The sequence below is a fragment of the Trichoplax adhaerens genome, genomic scaffold, assembly GCF_000150275.1.
Source record: "Trichoplax adhaerens TRIADscaffold_1 genomic scaffold, whole genome shotgun sequence".
Taxonomy (NCBI): domain Eukaryota; kingdom Metazoa; phylum Placozoa; class Uniplacotomia; order Trichoplacea; family Trichoplacidae; genus Trichoplax; species Trichoplax adhaerens.
The window spans coordinates 11,762,553-11,783,865 of NW_002060943.1; the positions used below are offsets into that span (position 1 = coordinate 11,762,553).

The 21,313-nt window shown below is 30.5% G+C and overlaps 2 protein-coding genes across 2 annotated transcripts; both read right to left on the minus strand.

Annotated features, from left to right (window-relative positions):
- Positions 1–263: 263 nt before the first annotated feature.
- TRIADDRAFT_52708 (uncharacterized protein) lies at positions 264–2,997 on the minus strand (the record flags this gene model as incomplete). The annotated part of the gene is made up of 3 exons (XM_002109024.1): positions 264–472; positions 805–997; positions 2,236–2,997. The coding sequence occupies 3 exons, from the start codon at positions 2,995–2,997 to the stop codon at positions 264–266; spliced, it is 1,164 nt and encodes a 387-aa protein (XP_002109060.1).
- Positions 2,998–8,057: 5,060 nt separating this feature from the next.
- TRIADDRAFT_49825 (uncharacterized protein) lies at positions 8,058–19,861 on the minus strand (the record flags this gene model as incomplete). Its single annotated transcript, XM_002109025.1, has 36 exons — positions 8,058–8,162; positions 8,242–8,312; positions 8,658–8,662; positions 8,874–8,878; positions 8,927–8,989; positions 9,077–9,078; positions 9,285–9,378; positions 9,776–9,859; positions 10,059–10,163; positions 10,246–10,300; positions 10,453–10,537; positions 10,626–10,694; positions 10,852–10,928; positions 11,326–11,395; positions 11,578–11,618; positions 11,886–12,003; positions 12,112–12,217; positions 12,298–12,378; positions 12,757–12,803; positions 13,079–13,127; positions 13,235–13,286; positions 13,432–13,523; positions 13,652–13,732; positions 14,096–14,201; positions 14,349–14,416; positions 14,990–15,109; positions 15,264–15,335; positions 15,432–15,551; positions 15,742–15,840; positions 16,765–16,874; positions 17,420–17,489; positions 17,574–17,654; positions 17,760–17,860; positions 18,019–18,113; positions 18,257–18,372; positions 19,724–19,861. 36 exons carry the CDS (start codon positions 19,859–19,861, stop codon positions 8,058–8,060), a joined length of 2,853 nt encoding a protein of 950 aa, XP_002109061.1.
- Positions 19,862–21,313: the final 1,452 nt, after the last annotated feature.

Genomic DNA, 21,313 nt, shown 5'->3' on the forward strand with positions numbered 1-21,313 from the left:
TAGTAATATTTTAAAGATGGAGAATAAAGTAAATGATTGATATCCATATGCTATCAATCTTTTTCAATGTCGTGGAATAGATCACTATCGGTAACTCAAATAGGAATAAAATAATGTAAATATAAATAAGAATCGAAACTAATCAAAATCGCTAATTTATTAATACGATTACAATATCTTCTCTTTTAATAATACAGAATTAAAAGCTCTTACAACGTATTTACTATTTAAAACTGTTATTTTCTCTTGGCTGTATAGCTCAGTTATAACTTACACGCCATTTGAGTGGGTGTAATTTCAATTTTGAGCACGTCTGTATCCTCAGTGATTTCATCAACTTTATCAATTTTATCAGTACTTAATGTAGGGGTCATCATTGCTATACTTGTTCTCGCAGAACCGAGCAAGTTGCCACGACTCTCAATTTTTCTTTGGAGTCTCTTTAACATAGATGTTTCTTCCTGAGAGATTTCTACGCGAATGAGAGAATTACTGGTAAGTTTGCATTAATAATAGGTGAAATTGAAAAAATTACATATATCTATTCTTATAAATTTTGACTCTTTCCAATCCGATAAGTAGCTGCAATACTAAAATGTAGTACATATTTCTATGTACGGTATAGTCTATTCTTATTACAAGTCCATTTCCACTACGCTGTAGCAAAATTTCACATATGCAAGATCTATATTTAACAATTTACTCTTTGGAATTCCATTTATACTCTGAGACTATTGAGACTAGAGCTTTATCAAGTCCATTACCTTTTAATTTTAACAAGTTATGCTATTGGTTTTTACGTACCATTAGAAAAATCTTTGAAACACATTCCGAAGCATACAACCCTCATAATATGGCAAAAGTAATGACGTAGGTGTTCCCTAGCCGCTCCATATATGATTGGATTCAAAGCCATATGTATCCAAATAGAATTTTGTATCCAAATTTCGACTGTAACTGACATTTTTACGTCGAAATTCAGTAAGACGTCGTAAATCTAATGGAAGAAATATCACGTAAATAAATCACAATAGGTGAATAATATCAGAGATGAAAGTAAGCTAAGCCATAGTATGTAATGCTTATTTATGGCTTCGAAGTATGATTAAGCTACAAAATTATGAAATTTTCTTCCTGCTTTGAATTGCGGAAACTCATAAAACAGCAGTAAGAGATGCTAAAAAAAGCAGATAAAAATGAAGTCGGCTATCTTTTCCAATACCACATTCAAGACAACTAATTAACGTTTATCTGATAAAAGCATAACTACTAAGGTTAGCTCATGTTGGAAACATGGGAATGCAGCGGGAAAGAAATAAAGGGTAATCAATGCGAATGTGACTTGGACTATGAAATTCAATATTAAGTACTATTATTAAGTTGTAAACTATCATTATTCATTGATGCTGAAAAATAAAGAAATGTGATATGAAATAGCATTGAGAGACCATTAAAATATAAGACATAAAAATGAAATGATTTAGCCTATCTAACCCGATATACAAGTAATTGTGTATACCGCAACCAATAAAGACTATGTAAAATTGTATGCTATAACAGTTCATTAATGTTAAAAATATAGAATTATGCCTGCAAATAGGGTTAAAATATGAGATATTAAAGAAAGAGCACTTCGACAATCGTATCCAAATCTAAAATATCTATCAAATACTCAGTAAAGCCCTACTCTCCGACAGTTCATTCTTGTCAAAACTACGCCATAAAAGTGTATAGAGAGATTACTAACGTAGAAGGTATTAACAGGCGAAAATAATTCAGACTATCTATTCTAATCTGCGGAAGACTTGATAAAACCATAAACTACTACAGATCCATCATGTTGAAATATGAAAGCGCGCGAACGCATCAGTGAAAGTCTATCAAGCACTACAAAAATGTACGACTTTATAGAGAAGTGATTTAGGCTAAGATTATTGAGATAGATAGTCCTATGGAATATCTAGTATAACTATTAGAAACTCGATTAAAAATGCAACTCGTGATTGTTCTTATAGCAATACGGAAATATTTTCGGACAATATGAAAGATTATTGAAAAACTACGCTCGTAGGATATTAGGAAAAAAGGGATTTTAGACTTTTAGCCAACGCAATTTAGATTGTACTATCCGATATCTATCACTATTACTCTTGGCTCAATAATATAAGTTAGCATAGCTCAATCATATTCAACGTTCAATATCAGAAAGTCATAAAAAACAGCAGCAATACATACAATTAGAGGAGAGTAGCAAACGCATGAAACAATTGAAACTCCAATGGTCAACTTGCATAACGGACATGCTTGACGAGCTTTCTCCTTAAATGTTTTGGCTTCACGAAGGGTTTCAAATATGCTATGAAGTACTTGAATATTACATATCAATATCCCAAGTAAGATTAAGGAAACGACAACAGCTAGTGAAATTGTCATTGCTCGTGAACCAGAATCAATTGGGTTTGTAAGTCGTAAGAAACACAATCCTCTCGGTTTACTTCGTCCATATTGGCCAACACCAACTAAAGGTAATGCTGCATAAGCCAAGCAAATGGACATACCAACTAAGATAGAGATCACCACTTGTTTGCTTGTGACATTTAAACGATAATAAAATGGTGTTAATATCGCTAATCTTCGCTCTAAGGACATTAATAAAACGATACATAATGATGACCCACAAGTGAATGTGCGAAAATAACCCAACATTCGACAGGTATCCGTATTACCGAAAGTACCTGTAGGTGATATAAAAGTACCAATAACAAAGGGAGAAATCAAGAGACAACTAATGATATCATTAGTTGCTAAACTAATAACCATAATGTCATGTTTAAGTAATTCTTTCTTGGCTTTCATCTTCATAGTGATTAACGTTAATATATCTCCCAATATAAGGACAACACAACATAAACAAAATACGATGAAGGCGCCCCAATTTCGTTCCATGCTGCTTGGAGCAAGCGTTGGAATGAAGGCACTAGAACCGTTGTTAAGCATATTGGTCTCTTTGCTAGTAGATTTTTACTTAACTTTTCCAACGATTAACTGCAAACTTGGACGCTACTATTTTTATAGCAAAGAAATATGATTTTAGAATAGAAACTGGTATTAGATAGATCATGAAACAGCATTCCAACCGGGCTTAAATCAGCTCTAACCGGGATCACCAAAACTACAGAGAAAAAAATAAATGGAAGGACTTTTGAGAATGAGTTCAAATTACATATTAACTAGAAGTTAATTTGCTAAATAAAACGCATACAATGTTGAAACGACGAAATTAATTTTATCTAATCCCTAGAACTGCTACAAGAAGGTAAACAATAGAGTTATTTGGAAAGAGTAAAATTGCGCTTAAATTAGAAATTAATTCGCTAGATTTGACTTGACCTTAGAGTTACAGTACTTAAATGAACCCTACTTATTATTATTAAAACTACTATGAAGAGAAATTTAAACCAACATATGTCATTTAGAATCGGTTAAGATTATGTGAATCACTTGGAAAAATTAAAATCACACTTTAACTAGAAATAAAGCCGTTAAATTTAGCGTATATGACATGAAAATTGTTTGAACGGATTCTGCTCAGTATCACTATAGCTACTAAGAAAAGGAATTTAAACGAGAATATATTATTAGAATAAGCTAAGATTCCACCATAGCTATAAGTTAAATAGCTAATTTAAGCACGAGAATCAATTACAGTTCTAGTATGTAAATTGACCCCGTACACCCTATCATAGAAACTACAGCGAAGAAAATAAATGGAAATGATTTTATGTTACTAACTATAAGTATATGCTAAAATTGCTTCTTGACAGTAAAATTTAGTTGTTAAATTAAATATTTAGTAAATTTGACCAGTTTAAATTGATCCTATTCAATCTCAGAGAAATTACTGCAATAATAAATTTTAATTAATTGTTAAGAATGGATTAGAACATCGGTTTATAAAGATATGGTATGAATTTATTAAATGAGAGATCGGGAAAGACTCAAGTTACAGCATAATTGAAGGAAAGGATTCTAATTACACCATACTGTAATTGTTAGTTATGGTTAATTATCAAATTAAACGTAAACAGTCTTTGATCTAGTTCTATATATTCTATAGCGCCAATTGCTCTAACCACTGACAGTAGAAATAAAATAATTTTATTAAGTAAGAAGAAGGCTTAGAATTATGTTTAAACTGTAACATAAGATAAATTTCATTTGATAAGATTGAACTAATCATGTAGTTGTGTACAGCATAACTGACGCTACTAGGAGATATAATTATGTGAATTAAGTCGTGTTGAGTTAACATGAACCATTATAGAATAACGATCAATTTGTCTAACTTGACTATATCGTTGTTATAGTTTACTAAAATTACCGAGGAAAAAACTTAAATGAATTGATATATCAAAAGGAGGATTAGAAACTTATTTACTGGTAGGTCTTAGAAGAAAGATAAAAAATGAGTGGAAATGACATATTTATAACATTAATAAGGAAATGTGGGCTGTACAGTAAATGCGTGAAGATTTGTTAAATGCTTGCATGATCCATTGCCGATTGATCAAAGAACCGTTTTCTTTGCTCATACCGTAAACAGTAAAGCTTAAGACAAAGCAATTATCTGAAATTGGAGACATCAAAATGAAAAAATTTCATAAAATTTTTCTCTAATTCTCCAATTTGGCAACATTACAAGTCAATTCATTTACTTTCTCTGAAATCGCCAAATTGTGAAGATAACGACAAACAATGATTTTATAAACTAATGACTGCTTTCATCTTTCTATCAATTAATCCGCGCCTGGCTTCAAAACGACATCGCTTTGATTAGCTCAATTCTAAAAATACTCTTAAATCTATGTTAAATCAAAGCTAAGTAGTCAGGCCGTATAAATATCATCAAGTGAAATAATATCAGCGAAAATTTTATCATTGAATTTACGGCTACTTTCACACTATTACTATATTTATTTTACCTTAGTTAAAGCTATATAGATGTAAGATTTCAATATTAAAAAGCTTACATATATCGCAAAACTCACGAAATTAATAAACTGGTAAAGTTTATCAGGTGTTAATGATGATAACTAAAGATGATTTTTAAAAACAACTGATAATGACTTTCATCATTTTACCTTATTGAAGACAAGCAATAAAATTGCTCACGTTTATTCCAATGCTAAGAAATTTCTATATTGTATAGTCTAAACTTTCCAGGTTTTGACCATCCAGTAATCTCCTAAATCCAGATTACAACTACTGTATGCCAAACACTATGGATTTAATCTCAGCTTGACTATTTCAATGGTGTAGCTTTTTATTCGAAGGTTCTTTCTTGTTCTCAAATTCCTTGTTCATGCATGATACAGCAGAAAGTATTTCAATCCTCATTCTGGGACTGCACATTTATATAGTATAGTCTTTCCTTGACAATTGAATCTAGTTCATTAAAAATAGTGACTTGTGGCTACTATTAGCATGCCACATTGATCCTTTCTTGTGTGAATACAAGTGAGTAAAACAATAAATTGTGAGTTATATTTAGTTATGCTAAATATAAATCATCCTAATTAACATAACAATATCTGGAAGCGTTTCTAGATAATTACTATGATCTTTGCATCCATTAACTATACCACCTTATGTAAGATGAGGAGATATTATAATTACTCTTGACCACATCCCATTCAATAAAAGACAGATTCGTTATACCAGCCTAGAACTAAATAAGCGAATAAGATCAAGTATAAGGTCAAGTTTACTTATGTCATTAACAACTGTCACTCAAGTCGATTTTAAGTCAAACAAGTTACACGGAAACTATAATCTACTTTAGCATTGGACTGATGCAATAGATTGTAAAGAGTGCTAGTTATTTCATCCGTAAAAGTTGTTGCTACTTTATAATAGTAACAGGATCATTTAAATATGGAATTCTATCATGATGGCTTATTGATTTACAAAGAATCTCTATGGTAACCTAAGATTTCTTTTACTAGAGTCCTTCTCCAATAATACTAGCATTCAACGACATTTAGATCAGTTGTGTAGAGTAGCTATAATTCTAGTATTGAACAAGGAATCGTCTGGCCGAATAAAAATTTAGTCTATCCAAGTCCTATATGAAAGTACTCGCTTCTATAATTAAATTACTAGAAAATATCTTCATAACACCTAGAATCTATTTTTAAATAGAAAATTATCAGCTCATGTCTTTTATATGCTCATCAGATTAAGCATGAACGAATTGAAATTCCAAATTAATACCCTACAATTTAGAGTCTACATTATCAAATATATTCTTCGCGCTCAAGATCTGTGTATCAGCAGGATATTTTATTAATATCGAGTTGTTGTAGCCACGAGCCATCCCAAAGACATAATACAGCCATTAATCGAATTGAAGTTTCAAAATGTAACAATAATAGTCAAAATATATCTGTCCATCGATCTTTGTATCAGTTATGTAAGATTTAGCCTTCAATGTCTACCAAAACTATACGATTACTACCTTCTGTATCCACATGAGAGTAATAGTAATATGGAGATTAATTTACCATAGTAAAACAAAATATAAAAATATCGTTGCACAGATTAATTGATTAATTCATTTTTGTGCCTTCACAACTAATGTGCTGATAACTTATAGAGTGCATTATTCAGCAAAGTAGACCGTAAAATACTGTACGGTATACAATCAAAATCTTTGCTATAAATTCTATCATAGCCAAACACACTCATATAATAGCTTGAACAATTCTTTATTTCAATAATAGAAAAACCTATTAAAACTTTAGACGAAGAGCATATAATTACCGATGATACCTAATAAATCTCTATCTTAAAATCTAATAATTTGCACCTATTTAAATTGAATATTGTGCCATAATTCATGAAGAACCCTCACCAAATTACTCTAATCATGGTAATATTTATTTTAAATAAAGTTTTTAGAAGTCTGATAGCCGTCATAAAGGTCATAGAACACTTGTTATTATTATAGTAAGATAGAAAAAGTGCAATGGTAGCAAAAATCGCTACCATTCCTCCGAATAAATGAATTAAAGAAGCAAAAGTAACTGAACTATACCTCAGTGTTTGTCATTGAAGCATAAGATAAATCGTAGCATTTACTCTTATAGCAGATTTACAGACTTTATTATTAGCCCTATAATAATGTTACGCCTATAAATTACTTTCAGGTCCAGAAAATCTATATAGAATAACAAATTCTAAAACGGATCATTCAACATCGCTATTTAAGGTCTACAATACTGATTTTAAAGCATACATAAAGTTGGTTCGATTTAAAGGAGCATGATTATAAAATACGTACGTGCATTTATGTCAAAAGTTTAATATGGTATTTGTTGGTAAACCAATATTACTGTAATTTTACAAACCATATTCAGCCATGTAGTTTTAAATGTGATACAGGATTTAAGCATATGGAAGATATCAAAGTCTAAAATCTCCTTTTCAAAGGCGTTTGTAATTCTGCAAGTGGGCAATGGCCAGGCCTAGTGTGGAGCAACCTATCACAACCAAGATTAAGTTGTAATTCCTTAGTATATGCTCTTGAAGCTATCATTCAAATAAAGTTACGATAAAAGCAAGACTTTTCATTCTGTTATACAACTTATAGAATTAGCATTAATAGTTTACTAACCACTTCCATTTTGCCATCTTTACTTTTACCAATCGTCAAAGTAGAACTAAATCAACAAGTCATAATTCATTAAAAGTTGTTTGTTTCCGTAAATTTTCGTCCTATTTCATTACTAAATCAAAGACTGAGTAAACTCTGATAACATGCTTTTCTTTATCTAAGTATTACTAACCCTTCCTTCAATTGAATTTCCCCTCGTTTATCATTTTTCATCGTATGAGATAGCCTTAACATAAAAAATATTGAAAAAATTAAATAAACAAATTTCGGCCAAAGAGACATATCTCGTTAATAAATTATCCTTTATACGTGTTATAGCAAATTATCGCATTGAAATATTTTATTTAATAAAACTGAAGAATTTACTAGACACTGAATCCACTTACGAGGCAGAGTCCGAAATTGTAAGTACATCGAATTTCTGAGCTGCTCGAGCAAGCATCATAACAAATTCTATTACATGTTCGGAGGATAAGATTAAATCACCCTGGATCGCAATCATAAATAACAACATTTTATCAGATGCATTTGGAGTAAAAAGTTTCTTATACCGATTCTATCTTTACCTTATCCTTTTTGTCAATAACAGGTAGAGTAAGTAGGACTAGACCGTCTACTTTGTTGGTTACTGTAATATCTGAAATCATATAGCAGATAGATAAATATTACAATGGTATAGCCAAATAACTTGTCGTCATGACCTGTTATAGTAACTACGTGTATTCTCTCTCCCTAGATATACATGTACGTATTAACAAGCCATTCTTAATATATTTAATTTCAAAAATTGGGTAAAATATTTAAAATCATAAAAAAGCTTGAAGGGGCTTTTAAAATAAAGCTGTAATATAATCTAATCTATAAGCTTTATATCTAAGCAGAAATAAAATCTTAACTCCCTAAATAGCTAGTATTTATATTTCAATATTGCTACCTGTTTTCTATCCTTAATAAAATTACTAATTTGCTATTATATAGTAACATAATCTTTCATATTGCAAGAAAATCGAACTTCATTATGACGTTACTTCATATATGAGAACGAATTATTTGAATAATTTGTTATAAATGAAGATAGGTGAATTTAAGAACGCATTACCTTTAATACCAACAAATGGGATATTTTGCTTCACTTTACCATTTTTATCATCCAGTAAGTAAGCGGCCTAAAGTAATATTAAATTGGGGTTAATATGACTTGTACTCCAAAATTAAATAATTTTAAGAGCATTTTAGTGCCTTGTCTGTAACCACGAAAATTCTTCCCCTTGGCTTGTAACCGTGGCGATCATACTTAGTTACAAAAGAAGCATACTAATGGAAAAAAATTATAAGATATTCTTATATCAAATGCTTACAGCGGTGATTAGTATGAAATCTTTACGACTGATTATAACTTACTACTGTTTTCTCATTGCAAGTTTTATCGAATCCAGTTTGCTTAACATTTGATTGTTCCGGAGCTAAATAAAAATTGAAAAATCAATTCATTAAGCTCTTATGTCAAAATTGGGCGGTGTTGTCAATTTTGTCAGAATTCCTTAGTCTGCTTCTTATCGTCCATGTAACTGTATGCATAATAGGATAACCCCATAATTTATAAACTTACTCAAACGAGAAGGCACAAACGGACAACTAACGCTTTCAGGATAGTTTAGTTTCTTGCCTTTGAAGAATTCACTGGCTTTAAGTTTCAAGTTTAACTGTGATTTAAGTGAGAATTGATGTGTTAGTAGGTAATTTGCATAATTCTAGCATTAAACTGAAGACATTTGATTGAAGATGACTAAAATTGAGAGTAAGCTCAACCGATGGATCCAATAAACTTAGCTTTATGAAGCTGCTATTTTAAAAATGCGACTTAATCTATTGTAAGATTGGTGGTATTTGCTATGCAATTCATATTGAATCTATTAGTGCCCAGCTGAACAACCGAACAACTAGTACATCACTACGTATATGGCAATTATTATACCATAAATTGATTCTATACTTTCCAATACAGCATACTGGTATTGTAGCACTGCAATATAGTTCTTTTTAAAACAAAAAAATCAAGCAATAGCCCGCAACCATAATATATTTGCAGTATCACTTTACCTGATCTTTTCGTTGAGGTGTTATATTCTTAACGTATTTTCGAACCATATATTGCATGTGCATGTCCCGTAACAGCTCAGAAGCCTAAAATTCAAATATTTAGATTACTTATATTGTACAGTATATAATATACACCACTATAAATATAATACATGCGGTACAGTATATAATTTAATAGCATTACATTCGATAACCAATCAGTCATCGGGTAATAAGGTTATGTAATACCGAAATTATGTGTATACTTCAAAATAAGTAAATCGTACGCGTTACGTTTCATTACCTCAACCAAGGCTGTTGGCGCTTTAATCCATGATTTATCTAACACTGTCTTGGGTAAATTTCTAGCTGCTGTCTCCAAAAAACTTATCCTTGCATATTGTATAAACTAAGTGGAGCAAAAATATGTCAAGAATTTTCTATTTTAGCCGGAACCACTATAGCTCGTTTACTTTATCAATGCAGCTTACTTGTTTATTATCATCGGATAAAGGACCATTTCTAGTGATAAAGCCTTTAATAAATCTGTTTAAATTGTTGAGAGGAAATATGGATTTTTACAAAGAATTCATATAAGAAATGCATTTTAGAGAATTATTGTATAAGTTCTCCTTACCCATCAGTTACTATAAATTTAATTCAATCAGTCGATCAATTACGACTGCGAATTTTCTTACTTTTTTATAGCTTGAACTGCTCGCTTTCTTCTTTCTCTTAACCTGATAGCGGCTACGCGACGCCAGTTGTTAGCTATTATATTTACTATTTCATAAACAGATAATTAAATGAGAGAAACGGTGAGTAATGTATTAATAACAGCAATAATCCAGCGTTTGATTTGAATTCATACCTGCAGCGATAATTCTGAGATATTCCTTCCGTTTGGTATACATACGGTACTTGGATTGAATTACGGTCGCTAAATTATAATGATAAAATAGAAGAATCTATAACTGAATAAACTTGATTTCTTTAAAGTATTTTCAAACTATCCGCCTTTAAATATAATAATATTGTTGTAATTATATGTTATCAGAATTTAATTAAAAATGAGATATATCATGTATTCGCAATACCTATATAATTCTTTTTCACTTGAAATTTATCTTCTGCATCAAAAAGCATCTTTGGATTTCGTAGAAATACCTTTGTCCTGTTAATGGAATTCAGTTATTCGATATGAGAGGATATATTTTTTATCTGCTGATCTTGCAACTCGTATCAATCTTTAAAAAATTTACATCATCGCAGAGCTTAAGAATTATGGAAAATGCATTGGGCCAACGTAAGAATCTCGAGTAAAAGTAATCTTAATTTTTTCGATTACATTCAGTAACTTATTAATATAGCTTCAATGTGACTATAAGATGATATAAATCAAAGCAAGTATCGCAAATTGATCCCACGTGCTCGTAAGGTACATAGGCAAATGTATTCAATAAGAGCCAATTACGGCCGACTATAGGCAGTATATTAACTGATATTAAGAATAATTAGCTAATTGATAATGAACGCAATAATCTTGCTATGATTGACAATATGTAACTAACTTTCCCAATTTATATTCTTCCGTTGGGTATAAATGCTTGCAAAGAACTTCAACACCATCTTTATCCTCTCCTAAAAATATGTATCGATTTAAGAAACACCGTTAAATGAAGGTGATCCTGAAGGAGACTTCTATTAAGCTATAACAAGATTAATACAATGGCATATACCGATAAAACCTATTGAGCAATTATTGATAAGTATCCAATGCGATGTATTAGTATGGCATTAGGCGGCAATCAATGTCTACTTACCTTTCCAAACCGGCCAAGTTTGAGGACATAAGCATTTATATCTGCAATAAATTCAGTGATATCAATAATAAAGATAAAAGACGAATATACGGTAGCTCTGCAGTACCAAACTATTAATTACATCTTATTGACGTACAGCAACTATTGTGTGTAATATGTTTAGGTCAGCAGTCGTTAAATACTTGAATCGTGTTAAATCCATGTAATCGAGATTGATATTATTAAGAAATAGTCACTTTTGTACAGATTTGTGAAATGTCATCTAGTAAGCTACTAATTAATTCTATGATCTTAAACTTTCATTTTACCTTGTCAAAAAGAATTCAAATTGCCTTCTGTAAGCAAATCCTGCGCGACGAACTCTCAAATTTTCTAATAAAGCCAAATATTTAACTTGATGGCTAACTACTTGGGTATTAAATTTATCTGTATATAGGCAAGAGAATTATTGAAACAAAATGAAATATCTAGTAAGCCATAGTAATTATTGTTTGTTAATTATCCCATAAATAAATATCTAAAGAAATGATTTACTTGGCCTTTTGTCATTATTTGGTTTAATGCATCGAATATAAGAAGGAAGCTTTGAACACAGAATACTTAGTAGCTCTTCAACGCTAGTTTTGAAGTGAGTACCAGCCTTTAATGATATTTAAGAAATGACAAAGACATAAGCCTACACGGATATGAATCATAGAACCACCTCTTGCATTTCCTTACTGTAGCTGGCCGCTTTAAAGAGTTAATTTCAGATTCCTTGTATGCGTTTCGCAAAACAGGATTTGGACTTTCCATGATAGTCTAAAAATTTAAAAAAGTAAGACTTAAATTTTTATAATTAACTAAATAGATGTAAGTTAAATAAAAGTTTAAATTTTTAAAGAAACACTATAGGAATAGGTAGACACAAGTAGTGGTGCGCTTTAAAAAATACAGAGCTTGAATTAACATAGTCTTGCGGAATACATATTCATCGTGAATACTTATTGTTTGTAATTTTAATACCCTTTCATGAAAAATAACAAAATATAGTACTTCAAAGCTCATTTAGGGTAAAACTTTAACCTACTTACACTGTCACAGTTTAACTAAATGATACTGTATATTAGGCCATCATTTATTTCTATTGAATGTTACATCGGGATACATTTGGGAACCAGTTATATTAGTAAATGTTACCTCCTTTAGGTTGCGGTATAAGAGATCGTTATTTTTGTCCACAAAGCCTAAAACATAAAATAAATCAAATGATCAGTTAGGTTTTTAAAAATAAGTAATATCAAATTGCTACTAGATATATCTCTATTAGAACCGTACGGCATTAATGACTTAACCATTACTGTAACTATTTTCAATTAAGTCATATCTAATCTTAACCAGATATAACATTTGATGCAGGATAATCCTTACGTAATATACTAGCACCCCTTACAAAAATTATTTTGCGATGTACTGATCAACATTAACACTCAGCATAGGTTGTGGTTACAATAATACTAACCTTTTACATCATAATCAACATCGCCAGCATAATGTTTGATCCTAAAGTTCTAAATATATAAGAAAACGAAATATAATTGCTTTCTAAATAATAAAATAATATTAGTATAATAAAAATATGATATATTATGTATAATATATTCGTTTCGTTTATTACTTGTTGCTTCAATGTCTTTAACAATTTCGAGTTTGCTTTAGAAATTTTCTGGCTGTGACTAAAAGCAAATGTCATTATATTTATAATTATTCCGTAGGCGTAATTTGACTACTATGAACGTTGTCTTGGGATCGGTAAATTCGAATGAATTTAGTCAGAATTATAATGTAGTAATCCATTTAATCGGAAAAAGCTACCTAATAAAGTATTTGTGATCGCCATGTTTGTCTTTTAATGCATCTAAAAAGTCAGAATCGGTAACATTGCCAGGCCTCAAACATTGTTCATCCTAAAATGATAGAATATTATAGGGTAATTATTAAATAATTATAGCTAAACAAGGCAATCCCAAAACGTAATTTGAATCAAAATAACAACACTTTGCAGAGTTAAGTTATATAACTTAATTTTATTTACCAAAACTGCGTAGATTCCATGATGACGTTCATCAAGAAGACTGCAAATTTCCTTGTTATTGAAGAAGTCTACGGTTTCCCACTGTATTATTTGATTATAAAATAAAATTTATTCTATTTTATAGGGTAAAAGTTGCTCTGGCATACATACCGCTATGAAAAAGAGTAGTAACTGTTAGCTATTAATTATAATTGCAAACAGGCCAGTTCTGGCAATTACACAACATTAAGCATTATTCCTTGCCATTTTTAAAAAGGTAATTATGAACGGTATGCATGCAGGGCATAAGTAAATAACGATGGCAAAGTATCATATGAACAACTGAATGATAGTATTATTGCGTATTATTTCAGAAAATGATCAATGTTTTTGTCTTTATTAGAATCATTATCCTATGGTACTTAACGATATTAATTCAACAGGCTATTTGATAATAAATTTAACCTCAATTCCTTCATTTTCATATTCTTCTTGCTCTGATTTTAGTATAAGATTAATGAATAGCTGATGAAGTTTTTCATTGCAATAATTGATGCAAAATTGTTCGAAACTAAAAGTCAAAAAGTTGATTGATCTATTATTCTTAATATTAAAGAATTTTCTGGTATAATTGTCGAGAGCAGATGATAGCAATAGCACCCGTAGTAATAAAAAGATCTTAGTTCGCAAACGTATCCTCCTAATGGTCAATTTTAACCTGTTAACTTCAAAAACTTCAAAGCCATAGATATCTAGTAAACCGAGGACACTTTTGCTATCCGTATCCTAACGAAAATAGAATTAAAATACTTGATTAAATCAATCCATTTACGATATTTCGGCCGCTTATATTAAATTTATGATTGTCAATTGGATATATATCAACTATGTAAGAATAGGGATCATAATAACAAAGGAGTTACTCTTTCTGATTTGTACATATGGACATGTATTGATTATGAGACCTAATTCTCATTCGATACATTTCATCAAATCTATCATGACCGCTAAACTTCATCTTCAAGTTATAAGATCTAAAGATATAGACTACAAGATTCGATCAAGCAGGAATATTAAAGTTTGAGCTATAGGATCTGAATAGATAGATCATATAACTGCAAAATTACAATATCAACTTGTGGATAAGCTATTAGAAGTATCGTATAAATACTTTGAATAATAAAGGTTGTTTGAACTATTTCGTGAGAGACACTTAAGAAATTGTCTTAGTATAACAACGGTAGTAACTGGAAATAACCACAACTAGTCTCTATTAACATCGATTCTAGTTACCGCTAATCTAAGAAATTTATTATTAGGTTTGTAATTAGGGCTAAGCAATGAAATCAGTCGACTTACCTTGCGTACGATGCTTGCATTAACATTTTCCACTAACCAAGTGAATAAACGAGAATAAATAGCTTTGGCAAGGGCATCGCGAGCATAATAAGCTTGATCAATCGTCAAAGGAGTTAATGTCTGTAAAAATTGATATCAGTGTATGAAAGTGTGAAAAACATCTATCCAGACTATCCTATTAGTTAGCAACAAATGGATTGAAATCAATACTACAAGCGGAAAATCTATGTATCAATTTTAAGACAAAGCTCAATTTCACTATCTGCTTGCTTACTTTATCATTTCTAACATCCACTGTCCTGTGTGTTAAAGCTTGAGTAAGTTTTATTTCGGTACACTGAATAAGCTATTAAAAATGAAATAAAGGAACTGATTTATGTGAACTTTACAAACTTAGTTCATGGACAAATAATCGATGACCTAGAGGTAAGAATCTCCTTACATCAGCTACATTAACAAGCGAATCCTGTTTTGTGATAATGATTTTGTCCTCTTCTTCATCATCGCGTTTGAAATTAATTTCTCCCAGATGGATTATAGCCGCTACAACTGATATGACGCTCTAATTATCAATCGAATATGAAAAAATAATTTCGTTAGTAAGGAATCGTTAATCTTCCATCCTAGCAATTTATTGACAGAATAGATTGCCTGTATGATTTGCTCAATATGGATTATATAATAGCTTCACAGCTTATGGTATGCTCTACATTAAATTACAAGCTTACATTAATGAAACACAAATAAGTTACCTCAACATCTTTATCGGAAAATTTTAATATCTGGAAAGCTTTCATAAGTTCGCTGTAATCGGAAGAATCGCTTTTTCCTTTTATAACATCCGCATCTCCCTGTAGGCGACAAAATTAAAAAGAGATTACGGGTTAGTCCATTAAAAGTATTTACAAGGAAATGTAGGTAAATTTATCGTAAAGAATATTGTTCTTAATGTAAGATATAGAATAATCCTAATAGAATCTCTATAGCAATTTTTAATTGCCTATTTTCTGAAACGAATATTATTTCAGTAAGATCTAATGAGAATTTTGATGTTTCTTCAAAAAGGGATTTAAATGTGAAATTAATTTCCCGACAAAGCTCTACTAATAACATGTTTAGGTTGTAATCTATCTACTATATCTGTAATCTAATAACTTTAAAATTTCTGGCAGTATTTAAAATAAATCTTTTATCCCCTATATTGACTACCTAATTCTAATTTGTCCGATGTTCTGCAGTAATCGTATTAGAATTTTCTTAAAAAATAGATTTAAATACTAACGGATTCATTTTCTCTTTAGTTGCCTCTAATCTATGATTTGACTATGAAATGTTTAATTAAAACTGTAAATTACAACCCTTCTAAGAAAACCATTCCATCTAGAATAAGATAGAGGTTTTCTTTCAGGCATGGAGATATTTCTGTAGCAAAAATGATGCTGGAGTAATTTTACAGTTTAATTTTTTATAAGTTTTACTGGAATATCGTAATACTTTCTTTAAAAAATGCTAGCGATGTCAATCGAAAATATTACAAAATCTTTTTTTGCGTGATGCTAACATGTTTTTGTATTGCAATTTCCTTAGAATGGCTTTCTAAACCTCGTTTTAATAACTTCGCACTTTGGCTATTCTGAGCTTACTCCCTCGGATTAAAGAATTTTACTCATAATGAAACTTACATTGTAGCTAATTTCCATTTATAGATACCCTATGCAATACTTCCGTAGTTATACTAATCCTCAATGCATCTTGTCCTTATTTAGATATAGTACCTGCTTAGTGTAGTAATAATTTTGAGGATTTCTCTGCAATCGTAATGACTTTAATTTTTCGTCACTGGTACCACTAAGTATTTGATAGAAAATGTGAAAATTTCGTTCACCTAGGAAGAAAATACAGTAATTGTGATTCTCAGTTAAAAATGATATGCAAATTAAATGTGTGTTAGCTGTTAAATGATCAAGGACAGAAAGATACAAGTATTCTGTTGAATATCAATTAGAACGCCAATTTTAAGCGTTTCGAAAATTCAGAATTGATAATATTTCCCATTAACTTTCTCGCTATTCCTTCCAATTTAGAACTATGAACTAAATCATAATATACTACAAATTGAGCTTATCACTAATATCTTCTGAATATGCTTTCCTTAAGTTGTAATGCTTACATTTAAACTATAAGTAACTCTGATGCCATACACTAGTACTGCCTAATTTTAAGGTAGCAGAACTTCAATTTGTAAAATACGGTATATAAATCTTGTACATTGACATCTTCAAATTTGAAATTATAAAAGTCTTTACAGTAAACTTTTCTTGAGTATCGCGATCGATAGAAACTTTTAAATTATTATTTTAGGTTATACACATATTTAATTTCAATTAAATTAATGAAATACATTAAGCGACATAGAATTTGTTTAATAACCTGATAATTGATGAACCACCCTTGATTTTTCCAGTAAATAATTTAAAATTTTACCACCAACAGGAGCACCCTATCCAATCAAATACATATTAAGATTACTATATATTATAGAATGAAAGATAAGTTATTCAGTTATTACGATATCAAATCCAACCATGTGATCAAATTCGACATCCATATATTTCCCAAATCGACTAGAATTATCGTTACGAGTAGTTCTTGCATTGCCAAATGCCTTTAATCAATGAGCGGATATTTTTTAAATTGAGAGATGGTAGAAGTTGAAGGTTATAGTTTAACGAAAGGAAAATAAAATTGATACTTTATTGAAGATATAAACCTCTAATATAGGATTGGAATTAAGCAACATATCTCGGATATCTTTTCCTCTTGTGTGTGCGCTCACTTCTGCTATATATTCCAAAATCTTTTTGGATGCCTCTGTTAATATATATTCAATATGTCAATACACTACTAATAGCTATCAGATTTAGAAATAGAAAATTCTTGATCTCAGGATATTCATAAACTAAAGTTGCGTTGCACTGCACAATCATTGGCCAACATCAGTAGAAAATTCAATTTCAGTTATTGCTTACCTGTTTTACCCGCTCCACTTTCACCTGAAATTAATATACATTGATCTTGGCCTTCATTGAGCATAAATCGATAGGCATTATCGATAATAGCATAGCTATACATGAACAAGGATAAAACAAAAGAATAGTCTATCATTATTTAGAGGAATAAATCCTTAATATCTTTTTATCTACTAGTAAATAAATTGGCCAATAGCTCAATAGAGCTAAAGCATTCAGTTCTACTCATCGATCTTACATGTGTGGCGGCTGCTCGTAAAGGTTGGCCCGGTAGTAATTCTTCATGTGTTGGGTAGTGAATATACCGACATCTTTGTACGGATTAACCGAGACTAAAACGGAGCCGATGTATGTCTGTCGATTAACACATTAATAACATAATTTAGTCCAATTGATTCACCTTATGATTTTCTTAACATTAGTCTTGAACCTTAAAATTAACTGTTATTATTTTAGTAGCGTGATTTTTTTTTCAATAAGATGTACTATGGAAAACGTAAACTTTTATAAGCGTGTATAACTTATAAAATGCTAAGCTTGTGGTTATTAGCGTTAATTGCTAAGGATAGCTCCAATTTGATTTTAATCACAAAATCGAAATCTTTAATTTTTCTACTAGACTCGATATGTGATGGAAATCTATAGCATGACTCTTCTCTATTACTATCACAAGCAAAACATGAAATTTGGTAATAAATTCCAAAGTCTAATATGTATAATAAAAGTAAGTTTTGCCATAGCATAATTAGACTTTTAGGCTTTAGTCTTTTCAGAACTATTGGTTTAAATAAGTATTTAGTATACAATTATTATCATCGAGATCCAGTAGAATAGACCTAAGTCAGACTATTTTGCATCAATAGGCTCTAAACTTTTGGGTTTTAATCTTTAGAACTAGTGGTTTTTACAAGTATAGCAGTATACCACTATCATCTAGATCTCATAGTCTATACCCTAGTCAGACTATTTCGCATTGGTAAGCTCTAAACTTTCGGGCTTTAACCTTCAGAACTAATAGTTTTAAAAGGTGTAGTAGTATATAATTATCATCTGAATCGGTTAGTAGTATAGACCTTCATAAGACTATTTTGCATTAGTAAGCTCTAAGTAAATAATTGAGTTCGAATTTTAAGGATCAAAATGAATTCGACTGTCTAATAGAAGCAAATTTGGCCATAGTTTATGCTCTAACTTGGGCTTACAGTTTTAAAATTTCTATTTTAATCATTCCAATACTACCAATAGCTACCCTTGATTGCAATATAAATCATTAGGATAGTGATGATGTAACAAGAGTTTTACACATAGTAATTGGATAATTGGAATATGCTAGTAGCTATTCTAGCTGGAAATAGCCGCAGTAAGGAGATTCCATGTCTATTATATTAATTAGTAACTTGCAACAGCTATAGTATATCCAACCTTAGAACTTAAAGCCATGTGGCGATAGCAGACAATTACAATTATTAGAGTTCAAAATTAATTATAGGCGTAAAATAAGTTAAAGGGGTGTTATCATCCTTTGTTATTACATTTTTTCAGGAAATTACTTTAATACTGAGTAAATTTATCATTGATGCTTCTATTGTAGTATTATCCTAACTATCAAGATGGTATTCACTTAATGCTATTTTAAGCTAAAGTTATTTGTCTCAGATGACATCAAACATATGACATATTTAATACAATTAGCGACGATACATACATAGATCAAGCTTTCGTTATAACGCTTTCTTAAATTTTCCAAGAATGCTGGCTCGCTCCGATAATCTTCAAGCAAGATAAAATCTTGTACTCCAACTTGGCTCCTAGAAGCAACATTACTTTCAAAGGATGTATCCATCTAAATAAAAGATCAACCAATAATTTAAGCCTATTAATTATCATCAAGTAACAACAAGGCATAAAATGAATTCTACTGATATAGTTATTCATTAAATGCTGTACAATGTCTTAATAAATCAATTCAGAGCAGATACATTGTAAGCTTTAATAAATAAGCATATCTGTATTTCAACCAGAGATTATGATCAGGGTTTAAATATTTGAGAGTTAATGATTTTGTAAGTGGCGCCATGAAAAAATGCAAAATAAATATAGCAAATAAAAAACGAATTTATAAAATGTGCTTGAAGAATTACTGGCATTATTCAGTGCTATGACTCCTTAACAAATTTTAAGATAATATAGAGACTTCTAAGAAGCTGTTTTAGGATATTAGTGCATCTGATGAGGAGTAAGATATTTGTAGCAGAGACATTTTGCTAATGGCAATAAGTTTCTAATTACTTTGCGTTCCATACAGTTGCAAGATATTCTGCATGTCTACTCGATAATTAAAAATCTTTAAAACTTTTACGAACGAAAGATCGAAGAAACTGATACAAACATATCTATTTCATACTATTATAAAAATTCTTATAGATAACTTGAACGATAGGCCGCTAACTGATTATAGTAAGATTTATGAATACTAGCTGATTATTTCTATCTTTGTGACACGGTAAAAGCACAACAATTAAAATACGGTCTAGTAGAGCATTTGCTTAGGTTAATTAATTAATCAGCTAGGCCATGTTGAGGTTTCTCTATTTCCTGTTTAACTCGAACTTAGGATCACAGCCAAAAAAGTTGGATTAGTTGCTACTCATACCAAACTACAAGTTTATACTGTACTATAGTACAGCACAAACGAGCCGTAATATCAAACATGTAGTGCTAATTTTCATCTAATACAGTTAAAATGGCTAACGAACTTTGTTGAGATCTACAATCAACTCGAGTTGTGCCAGTTTCAACAGAACACTGTTTAAGCTGCTAATGTTATAAATAACACTTTAAAATATACGATAACATATGAATAAAAGCGTGAGAGTTAGAATACCACAAAGACTATTTTTTAACTGCACCCTTGCTTTCGATAATTTAATACAATCTAACAGCGGAAATGGGAGTGATATGAAACGATGTAGATTACTGTGTACGTGCTTCTTTTGATATAATTGACTGAACGATGATCAGTTGAAGAATAATTTACATTAGTAAAATCAAATCGTAAATGTTGTCTCTATGATTGATGTATAAATTACGAAAATGAATGCTTAGATCACGAACTGAAAATCAAGCGCTATAATCACATTTATAGTAAGTATTTTGACTGATGAATTCACTATTTGCACAAGACTCTTGAACAGGAATGTTTGACCATGACTATTACTTCACCTGATCGCTAAACCATCAATATTGATGATCACATTTAAGATTACATGATATCGTTGTTGTTTTACTATCTTGC